The 19,224-nt window shown below is 44.0% G+C and overlaps 1 protein-coding gene across 2 annotated transcripts in view; it reads left to right on the top strand.

Moving 5' to 3' along the window:
- myo16 (myosin XVI) overlaps positions 1–19,224 on the top strand; it is a 180,704-nt gene that overhangs the window by 80,226 nt on the left and 81,254 nt on the right. For both annotated transcript variants that reach the window (XM_031805846.1, XM_031805847.1), the window contains exons 13-18: positions 3,305–3,432; positions 6,137–6,242; positions 7,536–7,653; positions 8,732–8,879; positions 10,115–10,235; positions 12,915–13,032. In XM_031805846.1, coding sequence (XP_031661706.1) covers positions 3,305–3,432; positions 6,137–6,242; positions 7,536–7,653; positions 8,732–8,879; positions 10,115–10,235; positions 12,915–13,032 — 739 coding nt within the window. The remainder of the gene's footprint in view (positions 1–3,304; positions 3,433–6,136; positions 6,243–7,535; positions 7,654–8,731; positions 8,880–10,114; positions 10,236–12,914; positions 13,033–19,224) is intronic.

Below are 19,224 nucleotides of genomic sequence, written 5' to 3'. Positions count from 1 at the left end.
CAACAATGACCCTAAGCATACTGCTAAAGCAACACTTTAGAGGTTTAAGGGGAAACATTTAAATGTCTTGGAATGGCGTAGTCAAAGCCCAGACCAATTGAGAATCTGTGGTGTGACTTAGATTGCTATACACCAGCGGAACCCATCCTACTTGAAGCTGGAGCAGTTTTGCCTTGAAGAATGGGCAAAAATCCCAGTGGCTAGATGTGCCAAGCTTACAGAGACATACCCCAAGAGACTTGCAGCTGTAATTGTTGCAAAAGGTGGCTCTACAAAGTATTGACTTTGGGGGGGTGAATAGTTATGCACACTCAAGTTCTCTGTTTTTTTGTTGTCTTATTTCTTGTTTGTTTCACAAGAAAAAATAGTTTTCCTCTTCAAAGTGGTAGGAATGTTGTGTAAATCAAATGATTACAAACCAACAAAATAGGAAAAATGCCAAGGGGGATGAATACATCCGCAAACCACTGTATTATGGATGAACGTCTATTTTTTATGTATTAATTCCGCATGGTTACAGGTTTAATTCCACGTGGTTACAGGGTTAGAACAGAAACAACTCAAAGGTTAACAGTTTAGGCATTCATTCCTAGTGGTTAAGGTTAGGGCGATGGTTTGGGGAGGGCACTGCAAATCAACTGACCTCATACCATTAAGTATCATCAAGTATTCTCAATATTTGCTGGAGCTTCTAAAAATGCCATAGCACAGTATGAGCAGTCAAAGCAGTGTGCTTCGGCTCCGAGCATCATGAGTTTGTGCCCAGTGCAGTGCCAGTGCTTCGGCTCCGAGCATCATGAGTTTGTGCCCAGTGCAGTGCCAGTGCTTCGGCTCCGAGCATCATGAGTTTGTGCCCAGTGCAGTGATTTAAAAAAAATTACAAATAATTGTGCCTACGACATTATCAGGACCTTTTCAAACATCCAAAATGAACATCTGTTTCTAGCGGTTAGGCTGACACAAACACATACATTTTGTCTTTATTTTCCTCTAGCTAGGGTGTATCTTTATGTTTTGTATTTGTATATACACTATAATGTATCTTGTCAATATAACACAGAGAATATGTTAACAGTATGTGGTGTGTGTGTGTGTGTATTGAGTTTCCTGTTGTGTGTATAATTAGTTTATTATGAATGGATGAAGTGGGCCTTGATGTGGTCCATTAATAATGTAGTGTCTTCCTGTCAGTGATATACAGTGGAGGGCTGACTCTGCACTATACACTAGCTAGGCCAGGGAGAGATCCTGTTCAGAAAAACACACACACACACACACTGTATATCTGCTGGGCTGTAGCCTAGACAGGCATTTATGTAATGCCACCACATCTTACTGTATCAGACGTGCATTTACTTAACGCTGACAGAAACATGTCTATTTCAGTCTTAACATAAAGTACACATGTAATCCCTCTTAGTTATTTCTGACACAGGTTTAACCTATAGTAGGCTATGTTTGCCGTACCTCACATGGGGTGTGTTTGCCATACCATGCCTTGTGTGTCTACAATAGCAATGACAGCTGAATAGTCACATCAGTGGGACAATCTGTGCTCACTGTCTGAAGAAATAGAATATGACAAGATGACAATCATCACTCAGCCCACTGCCCTAATGGCAGCTGAGAGTTTGCCCATCAAACGGGGGTTTAGGAGGTGTGTGTGTGGAGGGGGTGGGGTACCCCTAGCTTGGTTTCGGACAGCTGCCTGACTCCCCTGGCAGTTCCATCGCTCCCCCCATATCTGTACCTCAAATCTGGCAGAATTTAACACACACCCAAGCCTCGCACGCACACTCCACCTGAGAGAGTGAGAGAGACATATGTCACAACATGTGTGAGCTGCTGCTAACAGGCTGTTACCCTCTGATGTCTGTCTACCCCTTCCACCAAAAAACAACCCCCTTCCTCTCCTCCCCTCCAATCCCACTCACATCTGCTCTGTGATGGGGCAGACGTTTGGGGTTGGGGACTGCCTGGGGCTTGATTGAGTCTGGCTTGAGAAAGGGATCAGAGGATGAGTTTGGTACTGTGGCAAGGGCTGGGCAGAGTGGTGTGATATTTGGAGCTGGGTTTTTGGGGCTTGCTGGACTGGGTAATGTTTGTTTAGGGGTTGGGTTTGTGGGGCTTGGCTTGGGTTGGGATAGGGAGCTTGTGGGCATTGTATGTAGTGTTTGATGTGTCTCAGGCTAGCACAGGAGTGGAGAGAAGCCACGCTGTACTGTACATGATTGGTGCCACAGAAACCCTTGAAATATAATACACTAGGTGTGGGGGAGGATTTAATGGCTGTTGTGTAAGGCTTCAGGGCAACATGTAGGTGTGTGTGTTCTCTGTATGGCAACCAAGTGACAGGGTGGCATATGTGTGTATTTTCTCTTTTTTTCCATTGCCCATCCCCTCCTTCTCTGCTTTCCTCCTCTGTATGTATTTTACACAAACTCAAACTCCGCTGCTCTGTCCTTCAGATGTCCTCCAACAGTCAGACAAAGCTATCTCTGCTCCTGCTCCTGCCCCTCCCTTCCCTCTCTTCCTCCCACTCTTTCTCCATCCCTTTTCTCTCTCCCCCATCCTTCTCACCATTGCGTCCATGCCCGTCTGATCTAAGTGGCATTCAGTCAGTCAGACACAGTCCAGCCCAGTGTCAGCATTCAGCTATTAGTCTGTTTGATGTTCTGCTAAATCAATGTGTTTAGTCAGTGGTACAGGCCGAGGCATGGCATACAATGTGTACTCCTGTTTTATATTTCTACAGTGCAGCCTATGAGAATAGATAAGCTTAACACTAGTAGACTAGCAGCATGAAACAGTCTTTGAAACACTGCCTTTTAAAACGCCACCTCAATACACTGAGTCAGACCGTTTCAACTAACCACTAATTGCTCTGTCTGTTTCTGACTGTTGGTTTACGTGGCCATAGTGCAGGACTGGTGAGTTGTAAGCCACACTTTGTCAGAGTGCTGTGTTCCGCACACACCAGAGGAGGCTGGTGGGAGGAGCTATAGGAGGACGGGCTCATTGTAATGGCTGGAATGGAACGGTATCAAACACAAACTTATGGAAACCACATATTTGACTGCGTTCCAGCCATTTCATTGAGCCCTTCCTCCTATAGCTCCTCCCACCAGTCTCCTCTGACACACACTTGTAAAAGTATACGCAGGTTAGATCTGTATAAGGATGAAACCAAGTGGTGTGTGCGTACATGCGTGCGGGTGTGTGCGTGCATGTCAGTGTGTCATGTAAGAATGGGCTGTAACTGTTAAGGATTATGACACTTATGTTTTCTCTCTCTCTCTGTCAGGTGAGTCAGTTGTATCTGAGTTCTTCAGGGCGTCTGTGCTCCTCTCTGCCTCCTCACATCTTCTCCTCAGCAGAGAGGGCCTACCACATGATGCTGCAGGAGCGACGCCCGCAATGCTTCATCCTCAGGTACACGCAAGCACAGAAAGAGAAAAAACACACACACATTCAAATGGATGCACAAATGTGCACACACACACACATACACATACACAAACACACACACTCACTAAACACATGGCCTCTGTGAGTATGCCAATATACATGCCAATATGGCCTCTGTGAGTATGCCAATATACATGCCAATATGGCCTCTGTGAGTATGCCAATATACATGCCAATATGGCCTCCCCCTCCCCCCTCTTTGATGATTATCTTAAATCATTCCCCCCCCCCCTCTGATGATTATCTTAAATCACCCCCCCCCCCCTCTTTGATGATTATCTTAAATCATTCCCCCCCTCTTTGATGATTATCTTAAATCATTCCCCCCCTCTTTGAAGAGTTTCTTAAATAATTTTCACGCCCCCCTTTGAAGAGTTTCTTAAATAATATTCACACCCCCCTTTGAAGAGTTTCTTAAATCATTTTCACGCCCCCCTTTGAAGAGTTTCTTAAATCATTTTCACACCCCCCCTCCTCTTTTCCCACTAGCAGTGATTTTGCTGATAAATACTTTGTTGAGGGAAAATGTACTTATTGTGTGATATGTTGTTGTAGCATCTAGATGAATGCACTAATTGTAAGTCACTCTGGATAAGAGCATCTGCTAAATGACTAAAATGGAAATGTAGATTGTTAACTCAGCATCAGTAAATGATTTAGAGTAGGTGAATGGTGAAGTGAGGACCACTGCCCAGTTTGTTCAAACCCACCCCTGCAGGTCAGTTAAATGCTCCCAGAGAGATTAATGAGCCTTAGTCTCGGCCCAGACCTGTTAAACGATCACAGAAAAATGAATGGCTTCAGGGGCCTGGCTGGATGGAGGCAGCTTCCTGATTGCAATTAAACCCGTTACGGCTCTCCACCAACGTTCATGCTGAGTCGCAACGGATCTGGCAGCAAGTTAATGCATTTCGGCCACTGGCTATTCATCACACACACCTAATTTGCAGTCTTCCATGCTCCACTGGGCTGGAGGCAGTCAAAATGTTAGGTGCCTCAAGGGCAGGGTACACACACCTACACAATCATATACATTCAGTACACATGATCCCTGGGCACATGCTCAGAAGCACAAAACACCCTTAAATTCTAATAAAGCTCTGTAAATGAAAAGAGAGGTAAACTGCTGTGTTCATACTCTCAGCAGGGTCATTAATAAGAGGACAAAATCACATACACACACACACACACACACAAATACACACAGTGCTGTCATTAGTTGGGGCTTAAATTACGTCCTAAAGCCATCTGCCATCTGTGTAACGTAGCTGGTCTCTGCTCTGCGTGTGTGTGTGTGTGTGTGTGTGTGTGTGTGTGTGTGTGTGTGTGTGTGTGTGTGTGTGTGTGTGTGTGTGTGTGTGTGTGTGTGTGTGTGTGTGTGTGTGTGTGTGTGTGTGTGTGTGTGTGTGTGTGTGTGTGTGTGTGTGTGTGTGTGTGTGTGTATCCATGTTGTGTAGTTAGACAGATCTTACAGTATGTCCAACTGTTAGGTTAAGTCCCCCATGGAGCAGATGAGTGTAGTTCACCACAGTCAACCTAACCCGAATGACCTCAGTGAGATGCCCAATGGATGGATTAACCTAACCTGAATGACCTCAGTGAGATGCCCAATGGATGGATCAACCTAACCTGAATGACCTCAGTGAGATGCCCAATGGATGGATTAACCTAACCTGAATGACCTCAGTGAGATGCATCAACCTAACCTGAATGACCTCAGTGAGATGCCAGGTGGGTGGATCAACCTAACCTGAATGACATCAGTGAGATGCCAGGTGGATGGATTAACCTAACCTGAATGACCTTAGTGAGATGCCAGGTTGATGGGTCAACCTAACCTGAATGACCTCAGTGAGATGGCCAGTGAATGGATCAACCTAACCTGAATGACCTCAGTGAGATGCCAGGTGGATGGATCAACCTAACCTGAATGACCTCAGTGAGATGCCAGGTGGATGGGTCAACCTAACCTGAATGACCTCAGTGAGATGCCAGGTAGATGGGTCAACCTAACCTGAATGACCTCAGTGAGATGGCCAGTGAATGGATCAACCTAACCTGAATGACCTCCGTGAGATGCCCAGTGAGTGGATGCTAGAGGGGCAACTAAATGAAGAGTACATATGACCATGAGCTCCACTTGCCATCTCCACTAACCCAAAGAAACGTCCATAGGTCTTCACTTTCAGTGGCCTTCACTAGAATAAAGAAAGAAAATTCATTACAAAATGTTTCTAAAAAGTAACAGAGCACCTGCATTATCACCACAGGCTAAGTTGTTATGATAGTGTCCACTTGATAAACAATACCATTGTAATGACTAGTTGCAAGATTGTGAATGGGATGGGGGGATGAGAAAGAGAAATGGTACCCCAGAGGAGTGATGTCAGGCGGGTGGAGGAGTTTGACGGATGTGACAGATAGGAGCCTGGGCTACACCCAGATGACTCACGCCACACAACACACCCATTCACCTGAGACCATTCACAATGTTGACACACATGGATACACTCACAGACACAGATATTCCCACCCTTGCATGGACACCGACAGCCACACACATCTGTCATTTTCTTTTGCTACGTATGTCTAATCACCCTTACTACATTAACAAGCCTCTATCTCTACCTCTCTCTCTATCTCTCTGTGTTTCTCTCTCTTTCTGCAGTGGGGAGAGTGGTTCTGGGAAGACAGAGGCTTGTAAACACATAGTGAGACACCTGGCAGTGAGGTCCAGCCCCAAAGGCTTCTCTCTTGAGCCCAGGATGAATCAAGTGAGTCTGGTTTACTCTGGCCCTGGTTGTCTTAAAAATATGAATCCACTCTTGGAGGACAATGGAAGTTGAATAGAACATGACAGACAGACTAGCTCAGTGGGTGTTCAGTCCACTGTTACAGAGTCCCTGTGGTGTAGTGATTTGAGATATGGATTCGCGGACCAAATGATCTGTGTTAGCACGCTGGCCTTTACATCAAAACCCCTAGGTTGGTACAAGTCCTTTTATTTCCTTGATAGCCATCGCTAGGTTCTGTATGATGACACAAGCCCATTGTGTTTGTGATTGGCCCATTTGTCCCCGAGAGGAAGCCATAGTATCTAAATGCTGTCGATTCTCTTATTACTCCTCTCACCTTGGACAGTGAGAGGTGCTCAGCGATCGTTTCTGGCCGCGGATTCAAAGCATACTGGTGAGACCCATTGAAGGAGAACATAGAGTACAATGGGACAGGAAATGACCATAGCGACCATTATATGAAAAGCCATTATGATTAGGACATTGTGTGAGAAAGTTTTATATGCAGTGATCAATTGCAATGATACTGTATTAAACCAGTCTTGTCTGGAAGCAGTGGATTAAATGAGCCCTTTAGTAAGAGCAAGGACTACTGTCAGTGCATTCAACCTTACATCGACATTTTGTCCGAATTCTAATGGTTTTCTTGTTGTCTAGCATGCTAGGGGAGTATTATTACACTGAATGACTGAAGATGAACACTTTCTTGCTATTTGATAGTCCTAGCAGTGCTCCTTATTACAAACCGGGCACTTTTTCATTAGACTTTCTGTTATGACCTTAACAACTCAGAGGTACACATCATTGTTGAACAGGGAGGAGAGAAAAGCTCTTGCTTGGCTATAGTGGAACTGTATCTACACAGATGAAGTCATGGGTTGGTGCGAGATAACATATCTGGGTCAACACTTAGAGAGCACAGAGGGACAGATAGATGAGTGTGACAATCAGTCAGTGGGGATATATTGTCCCCTGGTGGAAAGAAGTTGTATTGCGACAGTCAGAAGTCATTGCGGCAGGCGGTAATTCACACTCACGCACCTGCTTCAGAAAACTTCCGTGAATCAAATTACCTAGGTATATTAGTTCACATTAACACAATTGTGTATCTATGAACATGCCATCACCAATGCATGTCTTAGCTGTATAAAAATGTATTCTCTAAAAATAATTATGAATATGTCCAACCCAGAAAGTGACAGTGGATATATTGATGGTTGTATTGTACAGTATATTACACTGTCTCTCTATATATTATGTGGTGGCTTGTAGGTGAACTGTATCCTGGAGGCGTTTGGTCATGCCAAGACTCCCATGAATGACAACTCCAGTCGCGTCATCAAACTACTCAGCCTGCAGTACTGTGACAAGAGAAAGACACTACTCAGAGGTACAGACTACTACAACTTTATTCAGGGGGTTGTTCTATAACTAACAAAGGGACTTACTAACTACACTACTCAATGTCTACTCAGATTAATACACCACTAACTACACCCTCATAGAAAATCACATTATAACTAAACCAAGATAGACCACAGCCTGTCATTTCCAATGGGAACAAGTGAGTCATCGTGGGCAGAACAAGCAAGGAGGTGGGCACAGCCCAGCGTGAGCTGGTGAGATCCTATTGGCCCGTTCTAGCATACAACATGCATGCTTCTGTTAGGGAACGCCTACTCAGTGAAGTGTGCTTGTGCAATAACTCAATTCACCTTTGCACTCCTTCAAAATAATGTGATTATTTACAACTTTGGCAAAGGGTAAAATCTACAAACGTTGTAATTGATTCTAGTTTTGGGAACAGGAAACTGTATTGAGATCAAATATTTAATCAAAGACAAAAATTAACAGAATTTTGGCCAAAATCAATCTTCTTCCATCTTCTCCCACTGCCGGTTACTAGGCTTCCGCTCACTATCATATTACCATATTTAGTATTGTGGAAACGCCAAGCGGATTTATATATATATATACATCTAATGAAATATCTGTCTCATTGTTCTTTTCTGTGCCCATGCTGTCAATGTACTCTTTATAATTAAAAGGCAGTTTGATGTATGGCCAACAGAGGGAAGTATAACTCTATGAGTAAACCTGTCAGGCTTCAATTTCTGTCATTCCTACAGAACCACATTGAAATAGATAAATTGATTTACTCATACGGCTGTGTATGAAAGATGAATTTGACTTAAGGACACTCAGGTTTTTGGTTTGATAATTTGGTCTGTGGCCTGGGTTTAAGAATCTTGAGAGTGGTATCTTAATGGATAACTCTGTTAAGATTACAATGTGTGTGTAGGTTTATATAGGTGTTTTTACAGTAGGTGTGTTCCTCCACTACTGGTTACATATGGTTTAAAGTTTATTGACAGAGCATGTGTTATTATGTGGATTACATTTTGTGTGTGTGTGTGTGTGTGTGTGTGTGTGTGTGTGTGTGTGTGTGTGTGTGTGTGTGTGTTTAGCGCGGATATACACATACATGTTGGAGAAGTCCCGGGTGGTCCACCTGCCTCGTCAGCAACACAACTTCAACATCTTCTACCTGATGGCTGAAGGCCTGTCGCCTGAAGAGAAGAGTGCCCTACACCTCAACAACGTCCTGTCTCACAGGTCTGTACCTCAACAACGTCCTGTCTCACAGGTCTGTACCTCAATAACGTCCTGTCTCACAGGTCTGTACCTCAACAACGTCCTGTCTCACAGGTCTGTATCTCAACAACGTCCTGTCTCACAGGTCTGTTCCTCAATAACGTCCTGTCTCACAGGTCTGTACCTCAACAATGTCCTGTCTCACAGGTCTGTATCTCAACAACGTCCTGTCTCACAGGTCTGTACCTCAACAACGTCCTGTCTCACAGGTCTGTACCTCAACAATGTCCTGTCTCACAGGTCTGTACCTCAACAATGTCCTGTCTGACAGGTCTGTACCTCAACAACGTCCTGTCTCACAGGTCTGTACCTCAACAACATCCTGTCTCACAGGTCTGTACCTCAACAACGTCCTGTCTCACAGGTCTGTACCTCAACAACGTCCTGTCTCACAGGTCTATACCTCAGCAACGTCCTGTCTCACAGGCCTGTACCTCAACAATGTCCTGTCTCACAGGCCTGTACCTCAAAAACATCCTTTCTCACAAGTCTGTACCTCAACAACGTCCTCTCTCACAAGTCTGTACCTCAACAATGTCCTGTCTCACAGGTAATAAGGCCATGCAAATTACAGTAATATAGGAAGATATGCTGAGTTTGTAAAATGTTTTAACATTTGGGGAAGGAAACTGGTTCAATCTGGGTGAGAGACCCCCCTCAGTCACCTGCTAGCAAGAGGAAGAGATGGTGTCTCATGCTGAGTTTGTAAAATGTGTGTGTGTTAGTGTGCGTGTACGTGTGTGTGTTGTGGTGTGTGATAGCATCCCTGTCTGATATCCAGTGACCTAGATGCGGGTTTTGAGCCCTGGTATGCACGCTACAGCCTCTGATTTAATGCTGTGACTGCGTGATCAAAAGCCCTCCGACTCTAGCCCATTTGGGGACCCCATCTCTCGCCCCCTCCCCTCCCTCGCTTTCTCAGCAGGAGATTGCTGTGACTGGTTACAAATAACTCAGCGTGAGAATACCTGCTCAACCACCATGCTTTAAATGACCTTTTGACATGCTTTCTTGTTTCAGGGTCAAATATTATTTCTTTAGTCCCTCAGTGATATCTAGTCAGTGCAGTATGTCTGTAATGTGTGAACTCTCTCTCTGGTGTTGTTACCTGCTGCTCTTCTCAACCTGTAGTTGATCATGTCTGTGGTGTATAGTGTGATAGCTGTCTCTCACTGGTCTCTGTCTGTGTCTTCAAGGTACCTGAGTGCAGGTGTTCCCGCAGAAGACTCCCCTCCTGTGGCCTCAGCTTCAACTCAGAGTAGAGACCGTCTCACTGCAATCAAACAGGCCCTCAGAGCTCTGGGCTTCAACAAACTGGTACAGTAACACACTGTGTGTGTGTGCGTGCATGAGTTTGCATGTGTCATTTGCCACACATATGGCTGTGTGTATTATGTCTATGAGTCTATAGGGTGAGTCGGTACCAGAGGAAGCTGAGGGAGGAGCTATAGGAGGACAGGCTCATTGTATTGGCTGAATGGAATTCATGGAATGGAGTCAAACATGTGGTTTCTACGTGTTTGATGTGTTTGATACCGCTCCATTTATTCAATTCTAGCCATTAAAATGAGCCCGTCCTCCTATAGCTCCTCCCACCGGCCTCCACTGGTGGGTACACATACTGTCCCTTGTGAGCAGGGTTGGACATTAAGAACGTCTATTTCTCCAGAGCAATTGGGAACATTAAAAAAATCCAAAGCCCACATGTTTAAGTTGATCGAAATGACAGGAAGGGCTACTAAAGTGTGACTTTGTCCTCCTTTTTATTTGCCAGTTACGTCAGTTTGTTTATACGCTAGATTGTTTTTCGATGTTAGTTTGAGTTTGCTGCAACTGTCTGCTGCTAGGAAGACATAGCAAAGCAAGTGCCCAAATTACCACGGTAACTGCCCGTCCCTTAAAAGGGGCAGCTGAAAATGTTTCTCACACCTAATGAATGCGCTTGATTGAGCATGGATCACTCCCAAAAACGCTTATTCATGAACTTTTTGTAATTTTTTATAATTAAAACACAGAAATATTTTAATTGTTTTCCTAGGTTCATCTGTGTGCTTCTACCTTTCTACTTAGGAGCACATCATGTAGCCTTTTAAAAATGTCAGCATAGAGCCCTGAACTATAATAATAAATAAGCCGTATCACTCAGCATTTTGTGGCAGGGCTCTATGCTGTGGCACTTTTTTATTCTTGATGTTCAGTTGTAGAACTGTTTATATGTTTTAACTATTGTATCTAAATTATTTATTTTAACATACATTGGTTAAAATACGCAGTTGATAAAAATGATAAAAATGAAATGAAGTAATATATCATCTGTTTTTCCTTGTTGTGACGTTGATGTAATTATGGCGAAAACAATATTTTGATTGGTAAAAATATATATATATTATTTGATCTACCTGCCACAGTGGCTGGTAGACCAAAAAGTACATTTTCCACCCTGCTTGTGAGCATGCTTGCATGTGATGGTCGTGTGAGGTTCTGCATGTTAGTATACTAGCTATATCTACAGACTGTACTGTGCTCTACCTTGTCTGGTGTGTGTACAGAATGAGTGTTCTCATCACATTATCACAGTCTATGTATAGGCTGCAGTCAGCATCTGTCAGCACTGAGTGACCAGAAAGTCAGCTTTTAATCCCTCCCACAGCCAGCAGCTGATAATGTAGGAGGGGGAGGGGAGGGGTGATGGGGGGCAAGAGTGCTTGCAGGCAGAGAGATACACAGGGGAGATTGACCTGGAGAGGAAGGTGGGTGGGGGGGGACAGAGTACTTCCTGAGAAGTACATCGTTGCAACACTGTATATATACTGTACATAATATGACATTTGTAATGTCTTTATTGTTTTGAAACTTCTGTATGTGTAATGTTTACTGTTAATTTTTATTGTTTATTTCACTTTTGTATATTATCTACCTCACTTGCTTTTGGCAATGTCAACACGTTTCCCATGCCAATAAAGCCCCTTGAATTGAATTTAATTGAGAGAGAGAGAGACAGGGGCGATTGACATGGAGAGGGAAGGGGCGATTGACATGGAGAGGGAAGGGGAGAGAGGGGGGATGAGAGAGAGGCTACCCATCAGTGCCTCCCTATGCTCTCATTGGGAATGACTCATGAAGAACCTCAATCACTCCTTTCTCTCCCACTCTCTTTCTTCTCCTCTCCTACTGTAGGACTCTCTACATTGCATAGAGTGTCAGACAGAGACTAATAACAGCTCCTATAACACACACACATGCAAACTGTCCAGGAGGGTTGAGGGATCAGAGTTGGGTAATGGGGGATACCAGTAAGTGTCCTCTACTCAAGAACAGAGAGAAAGATAGTGAGCGAGAGAGAGAACACTGTATAGATACATAATACAACAGTGTAATATTTACTGTTCATTTTTATTGTTTATTTCACTTTTGTATATTATCTACTTCACTTGCTTTGGCAATGTTAACATATGTTTCCCATGCCAATAAAGCCCCTTGAATTGAATTGAATTGAATTGAGAGAGAGGTGGGGGAAGAGTAGAGGCGAAACAGAGGGAGGAGAGATAAAGAGGGGATGGGAGGGGAAAGGAGAGGTTAGATAAGGAGATCGGAGAGAGAGAAGAGGTTAGATAAGGAGTTCGGAGAGAGAGGATAGGTTTAGGGATAGGGGGTTTGGAGAACATATTTTAGCTCAAAAGATGGAAGTTGACACTTTGGGAGGAGACTAGGGGGTAGGGGTTTGGAGTATATGTGTGATTTCACTACTTCATGAGTAAAATGAATAACAACTCCCTTATTCTCTCCCCACCCCACCTCTCCTCTCCTCAACCTTCTCTCTCTCCTTCTCCCTTCCCCTTCTCCCTCCACACCCCCACATATATCTCTCTCTCTCTCTCTCTCTCTCTCTCTCTCTCTCTCTCTCTCTCTCTCTCTCTCTCTCTCTCTCTCTCTCTCTCTCTCTCTCTCTCTCTCTCTCTCTCTCTCTCTCTCTCTCTCTCTCTCTCTCTCCATCAGGAGATGGACAGTGTGTTTATGCTGCTGTCAGTGGTGCTGCAAGTTGGGGACCTCAGCTTCATTTCACTGACAGACGTTGAGACCGCCTACCCCTCCAACATGCAGCTGCTTGAGCGAGGTCAGCATCCCCCTGTCATGTAACCTGGGCCAACACTATGCACTGACACCAGTTTGACAGCAGAGGGAGAGGGGAGAGAGGGGGAGGGAGGTTGAGCTACGCAGTAGTAATTGTGTCACTATCCATCCTATTGTTTACATCAGCTTTGCTGCAGTCTCCTCCAGTCTCCTCCTTGCACCCCCCTCCCTCCCCCTTCTCTATCTCTCCTCCCACTCTCTCTCTCTCCCTATTCAATTTCAATTTAAGGGGCTTTATTGGCATGGGAAACACATTTTTACATTGCCAAACCAAGGGAAATAGAAAATAAACAGAAGTGAAATAAAGTGTTGTAACAATGTGCAAATAGTTAAAGTACAAAAGGGAAAATAAATAAACATAAATTTAGGTTGTATTTTCAATGGTGTTTGTTCTTCACTGGTTGCCCTTTTCTTGTGGCCACAGGTCACAAATCTTGCTGTTGTGATGGCACACTGTGGTATTTCACCCAACAGATATAGGAGTTGTGAAAAATGTGATTTGTTTATTAATTCTTTGTGGGTCTGTGTAATCAGAGGGAAATGTGTGTCTCTAATATGGTCCTACATTTTGCATGAGGTTAGGAAGTGCAGCTTAGTTTCCACCTCATGTTGTGGGCAGTGTGCCTTTTGCCTGTCTTCTCTTGAAAGCCAGGTCTACCTTCAGCGGCCTTTCTCAAAAGCAAGGCTATGCTCACTGAGTCTGTACATAGTCAAATATGTCCTTAATATTGGATCAGTCACAGTGGCCAGGTATTCTGTCACTGTATACTCTCTGTTTCGTGCCAAATAGGATTCTAGTTGTCTCAGTTTTTTTGTAAATTCTTTCGAATGTGCCAAGTAATTATCTTTTTGATTTCTCATTATTTAAATAGGGGTCTAATATTGATGCTGTCCTGGGGCTCTGTGGGTTCTGTGTTTGTGAACAGACCCCCAGGAACAGCTTGTTAGAGGGATCTTTTCCAGGTTAATTTCTTTGTTGGTGATGGCTTTGTTATGGAAGGTTTGGGAATTGCTTCCTTTTAGGTGGTTGTAGAATTTAACGGCCTTTTCTGGATTTTGATAATTAGCGTGTATCAGCCTAATTCTGCTCTGTATGCATTATTTGGTGTTTTACATTGTACACAGAGGATATTTTTTTCTGAATTCTACATGCAGTCTCAATTTGGTGTTTGCCCCATTTTGTGATTTCTTGGTTGGTGAGTGGACCCCAGACCTCACAACTGTAAAGGGAAATGGGTTCTATAACTGATTCAAGTATTTCTTAGCCAGATCCTAATTGGTATGTCGAATTTTATGTTCCTTTTTGATGGCATAGAAGGACTTTCTTGCCTTGACTCTCAGATTGTTCACAGCTTTGTTGAAATTACTTGTGGTGTTTAGGCCGAGGTATGTCATTTTTTGTGTGCTATAAGTCAACGGTGTCTAGATACAACCTTTTTTGTAACACCATTATTTTTGTCTTACTGAGATTTACTGTCAGATCTGACAGTATCTGTGCAGAAGATCTAGGTGCTGCTGTAGGCCCTCCAAGGAGGCCCTCCTTGGTTGGGGACAGAAGCACCAGATCATCAGCAAACAGTAGACATTTGACTTCAGGATCTATTAGGGTGAGGCCGGGTGCTGCAGACTGTTCTAGTGTCCTCACCAATTCGTTGACATATATGTTGAAGAGGGTGGAGCTTAAGCTGCATCCCTGTCTCACTCCCTGGCCCTGTGGAAAGAAATGTGTGTGTTTTTTGCCAATTTTAACCCTGCTCTTGTTGTTTGCGTACATGGATTATATAATGTTGTATGTTTTCCCCCAACACCACTTTCTATCAATCTGCATAGCAGGGCCTCATGCCAAATTGAGTCTGAAGCTTTTTTTTAAATCAACAAAGCATGAGAAGACTTTGCCTTTGTTTTGGTTTGTTTGTTTGTCAAATAGAGTGTGCAGGGTGAATACATGGTCTGTCATACGGTAATTTGCATGTTTGACATTTGCTAGGTACATTGTTTTTGCTGAGGAAATGTACGTGTCTGCTGTTTATTGATAATGCAAGGTTAGTTGCTGTTGACGCATATCCCACGGTAGTTATTGGGGTCAAATGTGTCTTTACTTTTGTGGATTGGGGTGATCAGTCCTTGGTTACAAATATTGGGAATATGCCAGAGCTGAGGATGATGTTAAAGAGTTTAATTATAGCCAATTGGAATTTGTGGTCTTTATATTTTATCATTAAATTTAGGATACCATATTCCCCACAGGCCTTTTTTGGTAGAGAGTTGGTATTTTGGCCTGTAGTTCATTCAATGTAATTGGAGAATCCAGTGGGTTCTGGTAATCTTTAATAGTTGATTCTAAGATTTGTATTTGATCATGTATATGTTTTTGCTGTTTGTTCTTTGTTATAGAGCCAAAAAGATTGGGGAAGTGGTTTATCCATACATCTCCATTTTAGATAGATAACTCTTTGTATTGTTGTTTGTTTTGGGTTTTCCAATTTTCAAAGAAGAGATTCAATTCTATGGATTCTTTCATTACATTGAGTGGATTTCTGACGTGATGTTCCTTCTTTTTACATGGGTTATTTCTGTATTGTTTTTGTGATTCACCATAGTGAAGGCATAGACTTAGGTTTTCTGGGTCTATGTTTTTGGTTGGATAGGTTTCTCAATTTCTTGCTTAGGTTTTTATTCTTCATCAAATCATTTGTCATTGTTGTTAATTTTCTTAGGTTGTCTTCTTGAAATGTTGAGATTTGATAGGGAAGCGGAGAGGTCAAATATACTGTTTAGGTTTTCTACTGCCAAGTTTACACGTTAACTATTACAGTGAAACATTTTGTCCAGGATATTGTCTAAAAGGGATTGAATTTGTTGTGGCCTAATAGTTTTTTGGAAGATTTCCACACTTTTCTTCCATCTATAGCATTTCTTAATATTATTCAGTTCCTTCAGTTTTTATGCCTCATGATTGAGGATAGCTCTGTTCAAGTAGAGTGTTATTTTGTAGGGGTGTTAGTGAACTGACTGTAAACGCTCTAAGAGACTCTGGGTTGAGGTCAGTGATAAAGTAGTCTACATTTCTTCTACCAAGAGATGAGCTATAGGTGAGCTATAGGTGAGCTATAGGTGAGCTATAGGTGAGCTATAGGTGAACCGCTTTTGTTGGTTATGTTGTCATCATTTTGTCTAGGCGGTCATATGGGGGAGGGAACGCTGTCTCCTCCAGGAGGGTGTTTGTCCGCCTGTGTGCTGAGGATGTCAGGTTCTTGTCCAGTTCTGGCATTTAGGTCGCCACAGATTAGTACATGTCACTGGGCCTGGAAATTGTTGATCTCGCCCTCTAGGATGGAGAGGCTGTCATCGTTAAAGTATGGGGATTTTATTGTGGGGATATAGGTAGCACACACAAGGAAATATTTCTATGTTGAGATCATTTCCTTATTAATTTCTAACCAGATGTAAAATGTTCCTGTTTTGACTCATTTAATAGAGTGGGTTAAGGCTGCTCTATACCAAATTAGCATACCCCCTGAGTTTCTTCCCTGTTTCACACCTGGTAGTTTGGTGTATGGGACTCCCAGCTCTCTGTAACCTAGAGGGAAACCAGTGGGTCCATCTCCTTTATACCATGTTTCTTGTAGGATGACAATGTCTGTATTTCTAATTTCTTTGATGAAGCCTGGTTTCCTGCTCTTTAGGCCAAAGGCAGATGACCTCAGACCTGTTATATTCCAGGAAGAGATAGTAAAAGCTTTGCATTTCACAGTGTCTAGTGTTGTTTTTGTGTGGTTTAGGCACAGTAGGTGTGAGCAGAGCATGTTGCACATCTAATACATACCTCAGGATGGGATCGCAGGATGGGGCTTGGACGGGTGTAATGGGGGGGTTGGGCCTGTTGCTTTGCTCACTGTCTGGTCATATGTCCTGTCCTGTCATGTTGAGGTCCTTGCCGCAGGGGTGGGGGGAATGGGGTGGGCAGAAGGGGCATAGTTCTGATATGGGGGGGCCAATATAGGGTGTGGCCAGGGTTTGCCTAGGGTGGTCTTAGCTGGTTGGGGTGTGGCTGGTGATTCTGTGCTCTGGGTGTAGGTCTTCTTGGCATGGAATCTCTCGGTGCAGGTCCTTCAGGAGGGGGTCTTGCAGGTCTGTTGTCCGTTGCTCTGTTGATCCTGTGTGGCGTGCTGGGGCTACGGTTGAGGGTGACGTCCTTCAGGGTCCTGGCAAAAGTTGGGATTGCTGCCTTGTAGATGTGGACATGGTCGTAAAGGCTGTTCAAGTCCAGGATGGAGTGGTGGGCCAGGTATACAATAGGTTTTGAGGCACAGTCTCGTGAAATACTCGCATTCACCTGCTGTATGGTGGCAGGGTGAAAGTCTTTTCGTGGTAGCAGGGTGGAGACTTGTGCATTGGGGAAAGTGGAATAAGCTTTTTCAATCACTCCCTTGAGTGCTGTGGCCACTTTACCTGCTGGGCCCTCAGGTCATTTGTGCCCGTGTGAAAAGGGCTATCAGGGGAGCTGACAGGGAGCATGTTAGGAAGGGGTGGGGTCTGTTGAGTTGGTGGGTCCTGTTGTTGTCTGTCCCATTGTGGTGTTGAGGTTGTGGTCCGGGTCTGAAGTGGGCTGGCTCCTCTGGGGGAGTGTCCTACACTCTGTCACACCTCAGCTTTCTCACCTCCTCCTTCAGTGTGCCTCTAAGTTCTCTCACCTCAGTCCGTAGAGCAGCCAGCTCTCCCAGACTGCTCCACCTTCTGCCCTCCGGGTCTTGTTGGGAGGGATGTTGTTGTGCTGGTCTGTTTTTTGAGTTTGTTCTGTCTGGATTGTGTGGACTAGCTCTCTGAGCTCAACCATGTCTCTCTCCAGCTCAGTCAATTTATCCTATCAATGATGGATGAGCAGTGCAGTTGTGGGGCCTTGTTGTGTTCAGTGATGGGGGTTGACTATCCTCGTCTGCGGGACAGTTTGAAGAGGTGTGATCAGACTCACTCAGGATGGGGGAGTCGTCACAGAGAGAGAGCTTTTCCTGCTGTGCTTTCTCTCTGATCCCGTAAAAGTCCTGCTGCAACTGTATGAGGATGCCCTGCACCAGACTTCTACACGTTGACAAAGGTTGTTTCAATTTCCTCAATGTCTACTATTCTGAGTTTCCACCATGGGCCAATACCCTCTTTCTTGACATAGGTGTAGTGTGCTCTTATAGCACTGTGCCATGCCAAGGGATGGCTTTGTGGAAAATTAAGTTGCTTACGTTCCGCTCTTTGTAGCAGTCAGCAAATAGTGTCTCTGGATTGTCCTTGAGGACCTATTTTACTCTCTTTGTTTCTCTCACACACACAGACTCTCTCCCATTCTGTAATGTATTTGCTGTTGATGTTTCAGCCAGTCTGCTATAGTCACCTGTTTGGTGAGCCCCTGTTCCCTCTCATGGTTTGCCATTGTGAGAAGAGAACCCATTACTCCCTACATTACAAGACACAACTACACTACACACATACACTACTACACCCTGACCTCACAGAGGGTAGACAAATTATGTCATCTCCCACACCAAAACAGGGCCCTCTCAAGGAGACGTGAGGTCATTGGGATTCTGAGTTCCTGTCACACTGTTTTTGTGCTCGTTCATATGCCCTGAATCAGGGATGACTAAGCGCTGCCAGCATATAAGCGGTGATGAGTTTTAGCGGAGATCGACTCGTCATGTCGGCTGAGTGAATTCAGAATGAATTATGTAGGCTGGAGCGAGACAACTGGGAAACAACTGGGACCACCAAAATCTCAGACTTCCGACTTCAAAGTGTTTGAGACAACTGGGAACTCTGAAACAAACAAGCTCCGACTGGGATTTTTTTTTTAAAGGTCATCCAACTTGGAATTCCATGTTGGAAACTCTGGAATAATTGTAGAGCTCCGACTTTCCGACCTGAAGATCACTGACGTTATGATTTGACCTTGTTTTTTCCCGAGCACCATCAGTACTAGTCAGAGTGTGACACGTCATATTTTAAACTGTTTTTGTCTCTCTGTCAGTGACTGAAGTTTAGGCTTGAACTGAGCTTGAACTTTAGACTTTCCACCCTCTCCCTGTCTCTGTTTTATGTTCTTCTATCACTTTACTTATTCACTTTCTCTTTTCTCTCTCTCTCTTACTCTTTCCCCCCCTTTTCTCTCTCTCTCTTACTCTTCCCC

This window comes from Oncorhynchus kisutch, linkage group LG26, assembly GCF_002021735.2.
Source record: "Oncorhynchus kisutch isolate 150728-3 linkage group LG26, Okis_V2, whole genome shotgun sequence".
Taxonomy (NCBI): Eukaryota; Metazoa; Chordata; class Actinopteri; order Salmoniformes; family Salmonidae; genus Oncorhynchus; species Oncorhynchus kisutch.
The sequence above is the reverse complement of the archived record's forward strand: the minus strand, read 5'-3'. Positions and strand labels throughout refer to the sequence as shown.